Raw genomic sequence first — 18,923 nt, forward strand, 5'->3', positions numbered from 1 at the left:
AACTCGCGCGCCAGGTGTCTAATGGGCCATCACCGTTCCATGGCTCTTGTTCGGTCAGATCTCACAGTATAAGACTCAAAACACTTTGTAAAGGCTGGTGACATCTAGTGGAAGCAATAGGAAGTGCCAAAACATTCCACAGCCCCTTTGTTTTTCAATGGCATAGGCTTAAAGTCAATTCAACACATCAGGTATCCACTTCCTGTCAGAATCTGTCTCAGGGTTTTGCCTGCCAAATGAGTTCTGTTATACTCACAGACACCATTCAAACAGTTTTAGAAACTTTAGGGTGTTTTCTATCCATATATAATAAGTATATGCATATTCTAGTTACTGGGTAGGATTAGTAACCAGATTAAATCGGGTACATTTTTTTATCCAGCCGTGAAAATACTGCCCCCTATACCCTAACAGGTTAATCAGAATGCGCTCCCAGGAATCCCAGGTCCACAATACATTTTTGTTTTGTTCGATAAAGTCCATAATTTATGTCCAAAAACCTCCTTTTTGTTTCCGTGTTCAGTCCACTACTCCAAGTGCAGGACGCGCGCGAAAATGTCATGATGAAAAGTCAAAAAAAGTTATATTTACGTTCGTAGAAATATGTCAAACGATGTATAGCATCAATCTTTAGGATGTTTTTATCATAAATCTTCAGTAATATTCCAACCGGACAATTCCAATGTCTTCAGAAAAGAAAAGGAACACAGCTCACACTCACGTGAGCGCGCGCCTCAAAACTCATGTCATTTCCTCACTCATCTGACTCCAGGCCCTCTCGTTCGCTCCATATTTGCAGTAGAAGCATGAAACAACGTTCTAAAGACTGTTGACATCTAGTGGAAGCATTAGTAAGTGCAAAATGAAGTCACTGTATAGGTAATCACTTAAAAAACTACAAGCCTCAGATTTCCACACTTCCTGGTTGGATTTTTCTCAGGTTTTTGCCTGCCATATGAGTTCTGTTATACTCAAAGACATCATTCAAACAGTTTTAGAAACTTCAGAGTGTTTTACTAATAATATACTAATAATATGCATATCCTACCTTCTGAGCCTGAGTAGCAGGCAGTTTAATTTGGGCACGCCTTTCATCCGGACGTCAAAATACTGCCCCTACCCTAGAGAAGTTAACGCTATGAGTCATTGAATTTACCAGGGATACTTCAACTAAAGCATTACCCCATAAGAGCACATTGGATCAGCCTAATATACCAATACACCTCTGTTACCACCTTAAACAAAAACACAAAGAATGCTTTAAAGCACATCATTGTACAAAAACACATACCTAACAATCAACCACGAACGTGTGATTAACCCTCTTACCCCAAAGTCTCTAACAGACCTCCCCTTCCTCCTATGTGACACTCCGTATAAGGTGGTCAACACACACACGTGTGGAGCCTCCTCTGTGTTTTTTCCCCCCTCTGTACACCTTCTGCTCTGCCACTTGTCATTACACTATATTCTGTTAACCATTTAACAAAGACCCAAACAAAATACCAGGAGTGAGCCAGAATATAAGACCACCGTGATCTAGCCTCCTATAGGCCTAAATAAAACAAACCCGCACCAGGATGTTCCGATGCATAAAAGCAAAGTTTCATGGTACATACAATTATAAAAAAGCTAGGCCTACTTGTAAATTGGCCATGTTATTATAGTTCAATAGACAGTGCTACTATGTTGCTAGATAAATTATAACACTGTGAACTGGCTCAAACTTTAAATACATGTTTAGACAAAACCGAAAGCAACAGTTCGAAAAATGTCCAAAATAGGTCAAAGTTTAAATTTACGTTGCTATTGCCTCTTCAGCGTTGCTCCGCTTCCACATCTCTGCCTAGCTTCTCAAGAAACTGCTCCGGCTCGGCTGGTGTTTCAAAAATGTAGGAAAGATCGCCGTGGGAGACCCTCAGGTAGGCTGGAAAGATGATTCCATATCGGATAGCCTTAGCCCGTAGCCGCTACCTGACACTGCCAAAGCTTTCTGCTGCTTGTGGACTTCCATGGAGAGATCTGGGAAGAACATAACTTGCCGATTCTTGTACTCTCCCTTTCGCTCTGGCTGCATTCACCACACACACCTTATCTTTAGACAATAAATATAAAGATTGGAAAGCTGCCGCGGTCATCCCCCTCTTCATAGGGGGAGACATTCTTGACCCAAACTGTTAGACCTATATCCATCCTGCCCTGCCTTTCTAAAATTTTAGAAAGCCAAGATAACAAACAGATCACCGACCATTTCGAATCCCACCGTACCTTCTCCGCTATGCAATCTGGTTTCCGAGCTGGTCACGGGTGCACTTCAGCCACGCTCAAGGTCCTAATCGATATCATAACCGCCATCAATTAAAGACAGTACTGTGCAGCCATCTTCATCGACTCAGTCAATCACCGTATTCTTATTGGCAGACTCAACAGCCTTGGTTTCTCTAATAACTGCCTCACCTGTTTCACTAACTACTTCTCAGATGGAGTTCAGTGTGTCAAATCGGAGGTCCTGTTGTCCGGACCTCTGGTGGTCCCTATGGGGGTGCCACAGGGTTCAATTCTCGGCCCGACTCTTTTCTCTATATATATAAATGATGTCGCTCTTCCTGCGGGTGATTCTCTGATCCACCTCTACGCAGACGACACCATTCTGTAAACTTCTGGCCCTTCTTTGGACACTGTGCTAACAAACCTCCAAATGAGCTTCAACGCCTTACAACACTCCTTCCGTGGCCTCCAACTGCTCTTAAATGCTAATAAAACTAAATGCATGCTCTTCAACCGATTGCTGCCCACACCTGCCCGCCCGACTCGCATCACTGCTCTGGGCGGTTCTGACTTAGAATATGTGGACAACTATAAATACCTAGATGTCTGGCTAGACTGTAAACTCTCCTTTCAGACGCACATTAAGCATCTCCAATCCAAAGTTAAATCTAGAATTGGCTTCCTATTTCGCAACAAAGCCTCCTTCACTCATGCTGCCAAACATACCCTCGTAAAACTGACCATCCTTCCGATCCTTGACTTTGGCGATGTCATTTACAAAATAGCCTCCAACACTCTACTCAGCAAACTGGATGCAGTCTATCACAGTGCCATCTGTTTTTTGTCACCAAAGCCCCATATACTACCCACCACTGCGACCTGTATGCTCTTGTTGGCTGGTCCTCGCTACATATTCATCGCCAAACCCACTGGCTCCAGGTCATCTACAAGTCTCTGCTAGGTAAAGCTCTGCCTTATCTCAGCTCACTGGTCACCATAGCAACTCCCACCCGTAGCACACGCTCCAGCAGGTATATTTCACTGGTCATCCCCAAAGCAAACACCTACTTTGGCCACCTGTCCTTCCAGTTCTCTGCTGCCAATGACTGGAACTAATTGCAAAAATCACTGAAGTTGGAGACTTACTGTTGAAGTCAGAAGTTTACATACACCTTAGCCAAATACATTTAAACTCAGTTTTTCACAATTCCTGACATTTAATCCTAGTAAAAATTCCCTGTCTTAAGTCGGTTAGGATCACCACTTTATTTTAAGAATGTGAAATGTCAGAATAATAGTGTAGAGAATGATTTATTGAAGTCATTAATACTCGTTTTTCAACCACTCCACAAATTTCTTGTTAACAAACTATAGTTTTGACAAGTCAGTTAGGACATCTATCATATGGTGAATGCACCAATTTGTAAGTCGCTCTGGATAAGAGCGTCTGCTAAATGACGTAAATGTATATACTGTACGCTATACCATCTACTGCATCTTGCCATCTTGATGTAATGTATTACTAGCCACTTCAAACAATGCCACTTCATATAATGTTTTCATACCCTATATTAGTAGTTTTGACAAGTCAGTTAGGACATCTACAGTATATACATATGGGATGAGTAATGTAGGGTATGTAAACATTATATAAAGTGGCTAGTGATAAATTGATTACATCAATTTTTCCATTATTAAAGTGGCTGGAGTTGAGTCAGCAGCCACTCAAACAGCCATCACTAACATTAACAGTCTGATGGCCTTGAGAGAGAAGCTGTTTTTCAGTCTCTCGGTCCCCGCTTTGATGCTCCTGTACTGACCTCGCCTTCTGGATGATAGCGGGGTGAACAGGCAGTGGCTCGGGTGGTTGTTGTCCTTGATGATCTTTTTGGCCTTCCTGTGACATCGGGTATAGGTGTCCTGGAGGGCAGGTAGTTGTGTTATTGACTGTACGTTTTTTTTTATCTCATGTGTAACTCTGTGTTGTTTTTGTCGCACTGCCTTGCTTTATCTTGGCCAGGTCGCAGTTCTAAATGAGAACTAGTTCGCAAATGGCCTACGTGGTTAAATAAAGGTGAAATTTAAAAAAATTGTTTAAGAACTTCATTATCAGAGCCCTCGGGGGTGCGTTGGGGTCGCATCGTGGGCCAGAAATCCGATGAGCTCTCTGAATGATCAAAGGAGAGCGGAGTGGCTTCATCTCCAGAGCCTCGGGAAGCCACCGCTCTAGGAATGAGCAAGCATCGCTCCCCTCAGCGCCTTCGGGGAGATGTACTAGTCTCACGTTCGATCTCCTGCTGCGGCCCTCCAAATCACCTAGTTTAGAGGTAAGCAATTCAACCTTTTCCTCGAGCGGTGGTCGTTGCCTGCAGGGCTATAATGTTGTCTTCGATTCCAGAGATGAGTACCTCAGCCTGAGAGATTTGCCCAGCACATTCTTTGTCTTGCTTTTTAACATTGTCCACTGCAGACAGTACATTTTTGAATTTGATAGAGAATTTTGCATTCCTATCTTTGTTGGCCTTGAGGATATCTTCGGAGCTAACGGCACTGCACATGTTTGTTGCCTCAGTCCTGCTTCCACCACTAGCGCATGAAGCTAGCACGGCGCCTTCGTCCTCACTCTAAACTGGCACTCGTTAAGTCTCGCTTTTTGGTGTGACCTTTTATTTGTTGGCATTGTGGGTTTCGGAAGCTAATAAACTAGTACTGCCTTTCTTGGTACATTTAAGCTTAAGGGTGAACTTATTTCAGGATTTATTTAAAATTTGTAGCAGAGCTAAAAAAGATGCGACTGATCAGCTCTGTTCCATACCGGAAGCCCCCGCGATCAAGCATTTTAGCTAGGTAGCTAGGACAACAAAAACTAAAAGCGTGTATGACCGAGTCAAAGACCATTTAGGCAACATAAAAGAGGATGGCATTGGCGTTTCTCTACAAGTAGGGTGAGTCATGTTTTTTCTACTTGCACACACAACTCACTACCATGGACAGCCACATATTTAGCTTACTTTGATTGGATTAAGTTGTTTTTGCTATTTTTTTAGTTGTCACTGTATTAGACTAAGCATAGGTGATTACATGATGTTGAAATGGTGCTGGAATAGTGGAGGCAGCGGTGCCTGTTTTTCTTTGCGACTTGTGGTAACTCGCTGTGGTTCTAAATCAATAGTTGTTTAGTAGTCTAAAAATGTTGGAAACATTAATTTGCTTGTCCATGCTTTAGGTCATGTTTGTTACATGCAATATGTTTTGTGGACTTCACCGGAGAGATGTTGCTCTCCGGTTTTGTGAAGAAACCGGTATGGTTGAATTTATTCTGCCACTGTCTTCTTATTGTCTTGTCCTTAGGCCTATATCACGGTCTCAAGGCATATGTGACCGACCGCCTCGATTCGGTCTTATGTAGCAAAATTTGAAATTGTAAATTGTAAAAGTAGACTCAGCTAGAAAATGGTATATCATACACTGCAGTTGAGGAACAATGGGGAAAGTAAGTCTGCTTTGAAAGGTGATAAACTTGTAACCACACTTTTGAGAAAATGGCCCTTTAATCTTTTGGTACACCTACTGGAGACCTCTTTGTCTACACCCATTCATCATCGTTCACACCCTCTTAAGCCTTAGCCCCACCCATCTCTTTAAGGATTCACATGTGAGGCCATGTAGTAGACACACACTATATCAAATAAAATCTAGGTTTATTTGTCACATGCACAGGATACAGAAGGGGTAAACGGTACAGTGAAGTGGTTACTTGCATAGTAGCAATATCAAAAACAAAGTGTCCAGATTAAATATTTTATCATTATTAGATTATTCTTACCCGACACACTTGTCTAAATGTGACTCATTTCAGGAAACTAGGATTATGTCGCATGTCACTACTTCACAGGAGCGGCATTTGCATGTTAACATTACATTTTTTTATCAAAATGCGATTTTTGGCAGAAATTCCTTCTGGAACATATGAACTTTCATGTGCCTTAACAACAAACTTGTATTCCAGCTTAGTTGGTTTAGCCACAGAAAAAGACAGGAACCTTTCAGCTAGCCATGATTGGCTGAGATAATGGATGGGTTGGACATGCTGGCAGACCAATCCAAAACTTATTTCCCATGTACAGTAGCATGCATCTGTCTATAATGTGAACTGTTCAGTATGTATTGACAGTCCTTTCTAACGCGCCGTTTTAGAAAGATATAACGTTAGCCATCGAGAATTACAAAAGTTTTGCTACTTTTAGCAAGTGCAATCAACCGATCAGGTTGAAATGGGCTGCGCACTTGCGCACATGCGCACCCACACACACACTCTACACACACTTATGTATGGTGGTATTATACATGTTTTATTGTAGATATGTAGTGGGGGAATAATGTTATATGTACTGTTATTTATTTTTGTTTTTGCCTTAAGTTGTTTGGACCCTACGAAGAAAGGCAGCTAATGGGGATACTTAATAAATACACATTCAAATTTCATTTGAAATTCCAATTCACTCATGAAGTGGAGAATTTATTGAATTCAATTTGAATTTCAACAATCTTCAAGTTATATAATTGGAATTCGATTATTTGGAACTTTGTAATTGAAATTGTAAAACATGTATTCTTTGGATTTAATTAAATGTAATTAAATTGGAATTCCCAGTTAATGCACATAGTATCAAACATTGACTTCAAGATTTGTTTTAGATCATGAACTTTTACTTCAATATTTCCAGTATAGCTTTCTGAACAGTGACATGATCAGCTTGATGGAATTAAATTGGAATTTGTGGAATTATTGGGGATAATATTTAATTATTGGAATTTACCTAACATTGGAATTGAATTATCTCTGAATTCCAAGACTGACCTAGAATTTGAAATAATTAAAATGCATAAGGATAGAGAATTGAATTAGAATTGAATTTGTGAATTAAACCCAACCCTGGTAGTCTCAGGTGGCTTTTCTTTCTGCAGTGAGTGAAGTTTAAAGGAGTCACACACTGTTACTCACTCCTGAAAATGTTATGGTTTTACAGGCAGGTAGAGAGCTTCATTGTAAACACACATTGAGAGGGAAGGTAGTTTTATGTTAATGAGAGGATAGTCTTCAAACCAGCATGTTGAGACCGTGTTCAGAGAGGGTCATCAGGAATGCAGGTATAGAGTACTGTTGTGTTGGTAAGTGGACCACGTCAGGTGCACTACAGGCCTCTGTGATCATCACCAAATGGAGGGAATGTGACAGAAGAATGTAGAAGATGGCGATGCACCCACTCACTCACTCATAAAACATCTCCCAAGGAGTCCACTCTAGTGAATGGAGCTTTCATGGTGTTTGTTTACTAATTCATTCAGGCTGGCAGGTTAGCGGCAACTCAGTGGATCCACACAGTCAGAGTGGGCCTGACATGCTGGGTCACTCACTGTGGTGAATCAGGGTGTCTGAAAGTGGGGAGACAGTGGGCATCTTTTAGTGAATGAGGCACCGAGCTGAAAGCGATGTGCACTGATTCAGAAAACCAGGACAAAGTCAAAACACACAATACCACACTTCTTCTGTGACCTGAAAATAATGTGTGATGATTTTGACAAGGTGAATGCAAGTTTAATCTGTGAGAGTCTGCCACAATGTTATTTTATGGAACATGCAGACAGTGTTTGTTTTTATGTGTGTCGGTGCTTGTACTGTATCTTTCTGAGATGGTCAGCATTTGTCACAGTGAGTGAGTATGAATGTGTGTATTCTAAGTGCTTTAACTGTTTCCTGTCTCCCGTAACAGTTCAACAGCTGCCTCCCCATATCTGCTGACGGATCAATAAAATGTTGATATATATATATATATATATATATATATATATATATATATATACAGTACATGTATATATACAGTACATATGAGATGTGTGAGGAAGTCGTAGAGCAATAAGGTGGCCAACAGGACGCATAGTTTCTAACTTATGTTTTTATATGTGTTTTTGAGGCCAGTGGAATGTCCCCGACTGGACTTCCACTGCATTGCTGTTGCGTCTTCATTTTACAGACACACTTTTTTCAGAGGTCGTGAGAGTGTCAAGAACCAAGGGAAGGATTATGGTGCAATTACATGCTTTAGGGCTCCATGATGATGGAAATAGAATGTCATGACCATAGAACTAAATGGATTACTATTATTGAAAATGATTTATGAAGAGAGCTTTAGGGTGTATTCTTGAATGGTTGGTGAATAAAATAAACAACAAAACTATAATATAGAGTGGATATACAGTAATTGTATAACCACTGTAAGGGACAAATTAAATTAACCATCTATAACTGTGTTTTGTCCTCCCCAGGTTGACGAGCTGTATGAGGCCTACTGTATGCAGCGCCGGCTGAGGGATGGGGCCAATAAAATGGTGAAGGCTTACACAGACTCCCAGGGCAGCCGCGAGGCCAGAGAGAGCCTCTCGGAGGCCAACAAGGGCTACAAAGAGTACACAGAGGTGAGGAATGTGAGAGGGGACTGTGGTCAATGGGAGGGGGAACAGGGTAAGATGGGCAGGAAGACGTGAATAGTCAGTCTCCTGAGATTGATTTCAAAGACTGCAGGGTAACCTGACTAAGAATAGGTGTTCTATTCTGATATTAGTACAATGTTTGTAGTTTTGACTGCCTGATGTTTTTGCTGAACGTTTACTCTTCGCAGAACATGTGCATGTTGGAGAGCGAGCTGGAAAACCAGCTGGGAGAGTTCCATGTGAAAATGAAGGGTACGTTCATTTTAGTCAACTCCTTCCTCTTCCCTGTCTGTTGTGACTCCAGACTGTGTTGGTCTATTTTAATCACACTGTTGCGTTGTTAGTGTTTGTATGTGGCCTCGAAGCTTTTTGTTTGTGTTGCAGGTCTAGCAGGGTTCGCACGGCTCTGTGCTGGAGACACATATGAGGTGAGTTTCTCTCTCTCCCTCTTCTCTCTCTCGCGCTCTCTCTATCTCCACTCTAGCATGGCTGCCCCAGCATCATCATTCCTCTAAGGCTAAACCTTATTGCTGGTGGAGGGAGTGGATATGCTACCAGTGGCGGCTGCTGATTGGCTGAATACCAGGGGCGTGAGGAGCTTGGTGTTGTCTTATAGAAAATATATAAAGCGATCTGTGCATTTGAACAACCTTGTAAATATACACGTATTTCACTTTTGCATGACAAAAACCGAACAACCTCTGCTGCATATGCTGCCACTGTTTTGAACAGATGATATTATTTAGAACTAGTGCACCAGGGAGAACTCAACAAGCTTTTTTTAATTTAACTTTTATTTAACTAGGCAAGCCAGTTAAGAACAAATTCTTATTTACAATGACCGCCGACCCTGGCCAAACCCTTACCCGGACGATGCTGGGCCAATTGTGCGCCGCCCTATGGGACTCCCAGTCATGGTCGGTTGTGATACAGCATGCCGATGCGTTTAAAAGCATGCCGATGCGTTAAGTGTAAACACATTATCTAACTGGGGATAGCTAGCTAACATAATGTCACAAAGCATTATCTAACTGGGGATAGCTAGCTAACATAATGTAACGACCCGGTATTGTGTTCTGTGTTGTGGGTGTGTTATGGTTCTCATGGATACTAGCAGGGGTTAAATATGTCAGGACAGAGGGAAAGGTTGGGGGGGTATGATGGGTAATCCCGCGGGATTTGGAAATGCATAAATAGGGATTACTGTCTCATCTTTCTTTCTCTTTCTGTTCGGGGCCTTGATCTGTTCCTATGGGAGTGACCCTTAACTCGACATGGTATAATTGTGTACGTTCGGTATTTAGCGGCGTGGGCTGTGGCCAGAACAATAGCCCAGTTTAGGAATAAACCTGTGTTCTGACCTGCACACCTAGAGTCCGTCTCTTTTCCTTTTATGACCCAGCCGGGTCATTACAATAATGTCACAAAGCATTATCTAACTGGGGTAGCTAGCTAACATAATGTCACAAAGCATTATCTAACTGGGGATAGCTAGCTAACATAATGTCACAAAGCATTATCTAACTGGGGTAGCTAGCTAACATAATGTCACAAAGCATTATCTAACTGGGGTAGCTAGCTAACATAATGTCACAAAGCATAATCTAACTGGGGTAGCTGCTAACATAATGTCACAAAGCATTATCTAACTGGGGATAGCTAGCTAACATAATGTCACAAAGCATGATGCACTAGCCAGTTAACTTTCATTCTGAAATAACTTCATATTTCAGAGTTACCTAGATATTAGTTTAGGAACACTTGAAATTGGCATGGGAGCTACAGTGGCAAGAAAAACTATGTGAACCCTTTGGAATTGGATTTCTGCATAAATTGATAATCAGATTTGATCTGGTCTTCATCTGTCACAACAATTGACAAACATAGTGTGCTTAAACTAATAAAAGACAAATTATTGTATTTTTCTTGTCTATATTGGATACAGAATTTAAACATTCACAGTGTAGGTTGGAAAAAGTAGGTGAACCCCTAGGTTAATGACTTCTCCAAAAGCTAATTGGAGTCAGCTAATCTGGAGATGGAGATGTTGGTTAGAGCTGTCTTGCCTTGTAAAAAAACACTCACAAAATTTGAGTTTGCTATTCACAAGAAGCATTGCCTGATGTGAACCATGCCTCGAACAAAAGAGATCTCAGAAGACCTAAGATTAAGAATTTTTACAAAAGTACAAGGGTTACAAAAGTATCTCTAAAAGCCTTGATGTTCATCAGTCCACGGTAATACATTTGTCTTCTTGTCTATAAATGGAGAAAGTTCAGCACTGTTGCTACACTCCCTAGGAGTGGCCGTCCTGCAAAGATGACTGCAAGAGCACAGCACAGAATGCTCAATGAAGTTAAGAAGAATCCTAGAGTGTCAGCTAAAGACTTACAGAAATCTCTGGAACATGCTAACATCTCTGTTGACGAGTCTACGATACGTGAAACACGAGAACAAGAATGATGTTCATGGGAGGACACCACGGAAGAAGCCACTGCTGTCCCAAAAAAACATTGCTGCACGTCTGAAGTTTGCAAAAGCGCACCTGGATGCTCCACAGCGCTACGGGCAAAATACTCTGTGGATAGATGAAACTACAATTGGGTTGTTTGGAAGGAACACACAACACTATGTGTGGAGGGAAAAAAAAACATCTCAACTGTAAAATATGGTGGAGGGCGCATCGTGGTTTGGGGCTGCTTTGCTGCCTCAGGGCCTGGACAGCTTGCTATCATCGACGGAAAAATGAATTCCCAAGTTTATCAAGACATTTTGCAGGAGAATGTTAGGCTACCTTATGGAGTGGCCCAGTCAGTCCTGACCTCAACCTGATTTGAGATGCTGTGGCATGACCTCGAGAGCAGTTCACACCAGACATCCCAAGAATATTGCTGAACTGAAACAGTTTTGTAAAGAGGAATGGTCCAAAATTCCCCCTGACCGTTGTGCAGGTCTGATCCACAACTACAGGAAACAATTGGTTGAGGTTATTGCTGCCAAAGGAGGGTCAACCAGATATTAAATCAAGGGTTCACATACTTTTCCCACCCTGCACTGTGAATGTTTACACGGTGTTTTCAATAAAGACATGAAAATGTATAATTGTTTGTGTGTTATTAGTATAAGCAGACTGTTTGTCTTGTTGTGACCTAGATGAAGATCAGATCAAATTGTATGACCAATTTATGCAGAAATCCAGGTATTTCCAAAGGGTTCACATACTTTTTCTTGCCACTGTAACTAGGTAACAAAGGTAGAGATGGAATGGTAAATTTGCCCTAAAAATCTACCAAACAATTTCTCAATATTTCTAAAAATTTCTGTATCTGGCTAATTAATTCGATCATGCTTTGTGATACACCCGGTTTTATGATGTTTTAGTCCACACAAAATGGGGGGGGGGGGGGGGGGGGGGGGGAATTGGCCAGGCTTTTTTGACATACCAGATCTGCGATGACAAGGTTCTAGCAAGTGCATCCCTCTGTCCTTCTCTTCTTGTTGGATGTAGATGACCAATTAATCAGGTCCCAGGCTCCCATTACGATTATTTGTTTATTTATTTACAAGTTAATTACATTTTGCTTTAGCGCCATCTGTACCTGATAGAGCAGATTTAGTCTCATGTGCGGAAGTAAGTCGTCTGGCACGAGAGACTCATTGGGAGGTAGACTTGAGCAGACCCAGGGGTTCTGACTCAACGGATGCAAATTTGAGCGCCCCAGGACGGTTCATTTACTTTGAGCTCTTATAATTCATGTGGGCCAGTAAGTAACTGAACAGCTTGTTTTGAACAATGTTTTTGAAACAGGAAAATGTAGACATTTCCACACTTTTGAGCATTTAAAACATAATCCATGAATTATATAATATATTTTTAAAATAAAAATACTAACTTTGTTGTTGACCAATCACAAGCGTGGTGCCACCCCTAACGCCCTAATGGGCGGGCCACCGCTGTATGCTACAGTAGCATGGCCTCTTAGCTGGGCTGTCTGGGGGGATTAGCAGGAGGAGCAGGGTAATTGGAAAAGGAAAAGTGTTAATGTGTCAGCACTGCCTCTGTCTAACATGCATAGATTTAGTGATGATTGACAGCATAATCGATGGAGTAAGTCAGTGGAGCGCTGCGTTCCCTCCCTGGGGGAAGGCAACTATAAACAGAACCTACAGAGTTTGGCTCAACTTCAGCAAAAACACAAATGACTCAGCGATGACTTGAGAATAGGGAAATGTGTGACGAGCAAAATGTGACTGTCTGGCTCATTTTTGTATCTGTCTACTATGCCTTCTAGAACCTAAACCTGACCTCTGACCTTTTAGATCTTTATGAAGTATGGGCGGCAGCGCTGGAAGCTGAGGGGAAGGATTGAGATCAACTGCAAGCAGGTGTGGGACAGCGAGGACATGGTCTTCCTGCCTCTCATCACAGAGTTCCTATCAATAAAGGTACAAAGCAGAAATTCCTGGCCTAAAACATGCACGTACACACACACACACACATGCACACACACGTGCATATAGGCACATGAAGACACACACACACACACACACACACACACTGTCAATCACATTCAGAGAGTCACATCTGCGTGTGAAGCGAAGACACTGAGGTAATGGACATAACAGCTCAGTGAAAGGAGAGCAGCTGGATATCGACTTGTTTTTCTCCCTGAATGATTCCATTACTTTGCCCAATGTCACAGGATCGGAAAGTTAAACTGAGGGGTCAAGAGACATGGATCTGGCTGAATTTCCTTACAGGATTTACCCAAAACAGTGGGGTAAATATTTCTGTTTCCATCTACGCGGGCCGGCACCCGTGTCTCACTGGGCCATGGCTCCGAAGGACCTGCTCTCACTTGGGGCCAAAGCCAGGCCACTGGTGCTTTTCAGATGGCATTTACAGTTGAAGTCGGAAGTTAACATACACTTAGGTTGGAGTCATTAAAACTAGTTTTTCAACCACTCCACAAATTTCTTGTTAACAAACTATAGTTTTGGCAAGTCGGTTAGGACATCTACTTTGTGCATGACACAAGTAATTTTTCTAACAATTGTTTACAGACAGATTAGTTCACTTATAATTCACTGCATCACAATTCCAGTGGGTCAGAAGTTTACATACACTAAGTTGACTGTGCCTTTTAACAGCTTGGAAAATTCCAGAATATGTCATGGCTTTAGAAGCTTCTGATAGGCTAATTGACGTCAATTGGAGGTGTACCTGTGGATGTATTTCAAGGCCTACCTTCAAATTCAGTGCCTCTTTGCTTGACATCATGGGAAATCAAAATAAATCAGCCAAGACCTCTGGAAAAAAAATTGTTAACCTCCACATGTCTGGTTCATCCTTGGGAGCAATTTCCAAATGCCTGAAGGTACCACGTTCATCTGTGCAAACAATAGTACGCAAGAATAAACACCATTGGACCACGTAGCTGTCATACCGCCCAGGAAGGAGACCTGTTCTGTCTCCTAGAGATGAACATACTTTGGTGCGAAAAGTGCAAATCAATCCCAGAACAACAGCAAAGGATCTTGTGAAGATGCTGGAGGAAACCGGTACAAAAGTATCTATATCCACAGTAAAACGAGTCCTATATCGACATAACCTGAAAGGCCGCTCAGCAAGGAAGAAGCCACTGCTCCAAAACCACCATAAAAAAGTCACACTACGGTTTGCAACTGCACATGGGGACAAAGATCGTACTTTTTGGAGAAATGTCCTCTGGTCTGATGAAACAAAAATAGAACTGTTTGGGCATAATGACCATCATTATGTTTGGAGGAAAAAGGGGGAGGCTTGCAGAACACCACCAAGAACACCATCCCATTCGTGAAGCACGGGGATGGCAGCATCATGTTGTGGGGGTGCTTTGCTGCAGGAGTGACTGGTGCACTTCACAAAATAGATGGCATCATGAGGATGGAAAATGATGTGGATATATTGAAGCAACATCTCAAGACATCAGTCAGGAAGTTAAAGCTTGGTCGCAAATGGGTCTTCCAAATGGACAATGACCCCAAGCATACTTCATAAGTCAAGGTATTGAAGTGGCCATCACAAAGCCCTGACCTCAATCCTATAGAACATTTGTGGACAGAACTGAAAAAGCAGAACCAAAATTCACCCAACTTATTGTGGGAAGCTTATGGAAACCTACCTGAAACATTTGACCCAAGTTAAACAATCTAAAGGCAATGCTACCAAATACTAATTGAGTGTATGTAAACTTCTGACCCACTCTACTATTATTCTGACATTTCACATTCTTGAAATAAAGTGGTGATCCTCACTGACCTAAGACAGGGAATTTTTACTAGGATTAAATGTCAGGAATTGTGAAAAACTGAGTTTAAATGTATTTGGTTAAGGTGTATGTAGACTTCAACTGTACATAGACCTAGCGATGGAAACACAATTTCCCTAGTTTAACATAGGTGTGTATACGCTGGTGTTAGTTGAAAAGAAGTCAAGAGAGAGGAAAGATGGGGAAGAGACCAAAGTTATTATAATAAACTAAAATGAAAACTTGATGTACTTACATGTACTACTTAAGTTAACCATTGGATAGGTGTAAACATGGACGAGAGGGTTTCTTTCCACCATATTTTTTGCTCCTGTCTCTGCGCTATTCCTTTTAAATCCATGTCACATTGAACTTGACTTTATAATTTTATCTTAACCTTACCCATCACCTTATGTATTACTTCCCCCCAGTTGCAAGAAATTACATCCAAAAAACACAATCTATACAACAATGCAACTAAATCTGAAACAAAATAGAAATATTTTTATACAACTAAATAAAACCTAGAAAATCAGGTCTGAAAACTGAAATTAAACTGAACTTCTAATAAAAAACAAATAGAAATAAAACCAGCAATGAACGGGGTTCACAGGCTGACAGAAAGGTCAAAAGATCAGTTATGGTGCCAATGACATTTATAGTGACAACAACTGGTCTGATGCAGCCATCTAAGGTTGCAGTGACTTTATATTCACACAACCTCTAAGGACATATGCATAAGGTTTACATACCAGATATCATGGCCCATGTCCTTTGGTTCAGTTCTTATAGCTCTGGTGTGATATGGTCCCATCTAGTGGTGTTGCATGGCTGACTTTTTAATGTAGCAAGTAATCATTCTCAAATTCCTCCCAATTTGGTATATAGGCTCAATCTGATTTTATGCTTCCTGAGCAGAAAAGTTAGTAATTTTGCATTAGAGTATGTGCTAACGTCTTTCTATAGGTACCGTACGGCCATATTTGAATGCAGCAACATTTTTTTCCAACCAATTAAAGACTAATGGAATGAGTCTAAATACAAAATCTGGGGTGAATCTGACTTATGGTTCATGAGGAGAAGATTATCGCAGATTTTGAGCATTAGTGTTACATATGCAAATAATGAATTAATAGTTTCCTTGTTTTTTTTCAAATTCCGTTTGGTTCGTTTTAGGGATGTCCATGATAGCGATGACAAGTTTCAAGTTGATAGGCCACTGTGGAGTAGATTTACAGTGATTTAAATTAAGAAGGAAAATCTGATTTTAGATTTGTCAATAACTCAGCCATCTTTAAACCAATCTCTTTTCTCAAACTAAGTTAAGACATGTACCATGGGCCTACATTCCAAATGTGGTGTCATTTGCTCCTATGGTTCATTAGAATAAAAAAAAGTGCATATTAGCGTATGTGCTAAATGTGGCCGTCTTTGAATGCAACATTGTTATTTTCTGAAACTCTATTTGGGACTTTTTTTTTTTTTTACACTGCTGCTACTCGCTGTTATCTATGCATAGTCACTTTACCCCTACTTACATGTAAAAATTACCTTGACTAACCTGTACCCCAGCACATTGACCCGGTACCCCCTGTTTATAGCCTCGTTATTGTTACCTTTCTATTTAATTTTTTACTGTAGTTTATTTAGTAAATATTTTCTTAACTCTTTTTCTTGAACTGCATTGTTGGTTAAGGGCTTGTAAATAAGCATTTCACGGTAAGGTCTTCACCTCTTGTATTCGGTGCATGTGACAAATAAAATTTGATTTGATAAGTCCGAAGACCAAATTTGGAGTGAATCGGACTTTTATTCTGAGAATAATAATTTATTATTACCGTAAATTCCGGACTATAAGCCGCAACTTTTTTCCCAGGCTTTGAACCTCGCGGCTTAAACAATGACGCGGCTAATATATGGAAATTTCCCGCTTTAAATTTTTTTTCTCCAAAAAAACACATTCTGTGACGTGAACAGTTTTTTGCCGGCATGAAGCTTTCATTAGACCAATGAAATTGCCGAACGGGTTAAGGTCAAACAACTTTTTTGTTTACTGTTTAGATTAAATCGAGCGCTCTCAAACTTCCCATCATTCTGATTACGGTAGTCATTTTGTCACCCTCATCATGGCAAAGACACGGAGAAATGCATATGATGCAGCTTTCAAATTGAAGGCGATTGATCTGGCTGTTGGAAAAGGAAATAGAGCTGCTGCACGGGAGCTTGGTCTTAATGAGTCGATGATAAGACGTTGGAAACAGCAGCGTGAGGAATTGACTCAGTGCAAAAAGACAACTGAAGCTTACTGCTAATTTTTTATTTTTTGTTACAAGCCGTGTTTTGTTAAAGCCTATTTATTTTTGTTACAAGCCGTGTTTTGTTAAAGCCTGTGTAAAGTTCATTTGTTTCAATGTACCGGTAGGCACCTGCGGCTTATAGACATGTGCGGCTTATTTATGTTCAAAATAATATATATTTTTTAAATTCAGTGGGTGCGGCTTATATTCAGGTGCGCTTAATAGTCCGGAAATTACGGTATTTTACACATTAGCGTTATATAGTCAAAAAAGTGAATTGTTAATAGTTTCCTTATTGTTTAAGATATCAATGCCAAACTTAACATGGTTCATCATGGTTATGTCTTTGATGACCCAAAACGTTTCAAGTTGTTAGGCCATTGTGAAGTGGATTTACAAAGGATTTAAATGGACACGTAAAATCCTCAGCCATCTCTTAACCAATCCATTGGCTTTTCTCAAACTAAGTTAAGAGATGTGCCATGGGCCTCTAACTAATAACTAATTTGGTGTTATTTGGACTTCATTATTGGGTTCATGCAAAGTTTTCAAGATGGAGGAAAATCTATCCTGATGGACCTTATGGGTCCTTGAGTCAAATTTGTTCAGCATAATGAAAGAGACCAACATGCAAAGTTTCATATCCCTGGGTAAAATGGAGAAGTGGATATGAGGGTTTAAACAACCTGTTGAGGATCTTATCCCGATCTTATCCCGGTATTGGGATTCATTGTCATGTGACCATGGCGGGGAATTCAAAACTGCAAGAATAATCATTTCAAATAATCAAATAATCAACTATTTTCCTCCATTTGAAAGATATATCTCCTAAATCTAACCACGCTGTCCGATTTTCAGAGGCTTTATGGAGAATGCATAAAGTTAGGTTATGTTAGGAGAGTACATTGACAATAGCTGTGTGTAATGTTTAGCCAATTCAAAGAAGGGCATCAACAGACAGAAAACTAGCTAGAATTATGCACTTACCTTTGACAATCTGCATCAGATGACACTCATAGGACATTATGTTATACAATACATGCATTTTTAGTTCCATCAAGTTCATATTTATATCCAAAAACAGCATTTACAGTCGCGGTGAAATTCAGAATTTTTTTCGGCTCGAATGCTCCCAGTGAATCCAGCATTACAAATCACGGAATTACTATTCGAAAACATTGGTAAATTATAATATTGTCATTCAAAGAATAATATATTATCATCTCGTAATTGCTACCGAATGGCCAGATCTCAAAATAACTTTACTGGGAAATCACATTTTGCAATAAACTGGGTACTATGCTAAGAACAATAAGCTAAGCTATAAGCTAAGCTATACAGTTAGCATCATCTAATATCGATAAATAACATTGTAAATATCCCCTTACCTTTGATTATCTCCATCAGAAGGCAGTGCCAGGGATCCCAGGTCCAGAACAAATGTGGTTTCTTTTGACAAAGTTCATAATTTATGTCCAAATAACACCAAATAGTTAGCGTTCAGTAGGCTCCCACAAAACGAGTTGGTAGGTGTAAAGTCACGCCAAAAAGCTAAAGAAAACCTAGTAAATAATCT

The 18,923-nt window shown here is 40.6% G+C and overlaps 1 protein-coding gene across 5 annotated transcripts in view; it reads left to right on the forward strand.

Moving 5' to 3' along the window:
• Nucleotides 1–18,923, forward strand: part of LOC115196804 (rho family-interacting cell polarization regulator 1) — a 105,348-nt gene that overhangs the window by 46,927 nt on the left and 39,498 nt on the right. For all 5 annotated transcript variants that reach the window (XM_029757720.1, XM_029757719.1, XM_029757723.1 and 2 more), the window contains exons 7-10: nucleotides 8,596–8,745; nucleotides 8,949–9,012; nucleotides 9,145–9,188; nucleotides 13,081–13,206. In XM_029757720.1, coding sequence (XP_029613580.1) covers nucleotides 8,596–8,745; nucleotides 8,949–9,012; nucleotides 9,145–9,188; nucleotides 13,081–13,206 — 384 coding nt within the window. The remainder of the gene's footprint in view (nucleotides 1–8,595; nucleotides 8,746–8,948; nucleotides 9,013–9,144; nucleotides 9,189–13,080; nucleotides 13,207–18,923) is intronic.

This window comes from Salmo trutta, chromosome 7, assembly GCF_901001165.1.
Source record: "Salmo trutta chromosome 7, fSalTru1.1, whole genome shotgun sequence".
Lineage (NCBI taxonomy): Eukaryota > Metazoa > Chordata > Actinopteri > Salmoniformes > Salmonidae > Salmo > Salmo trutta.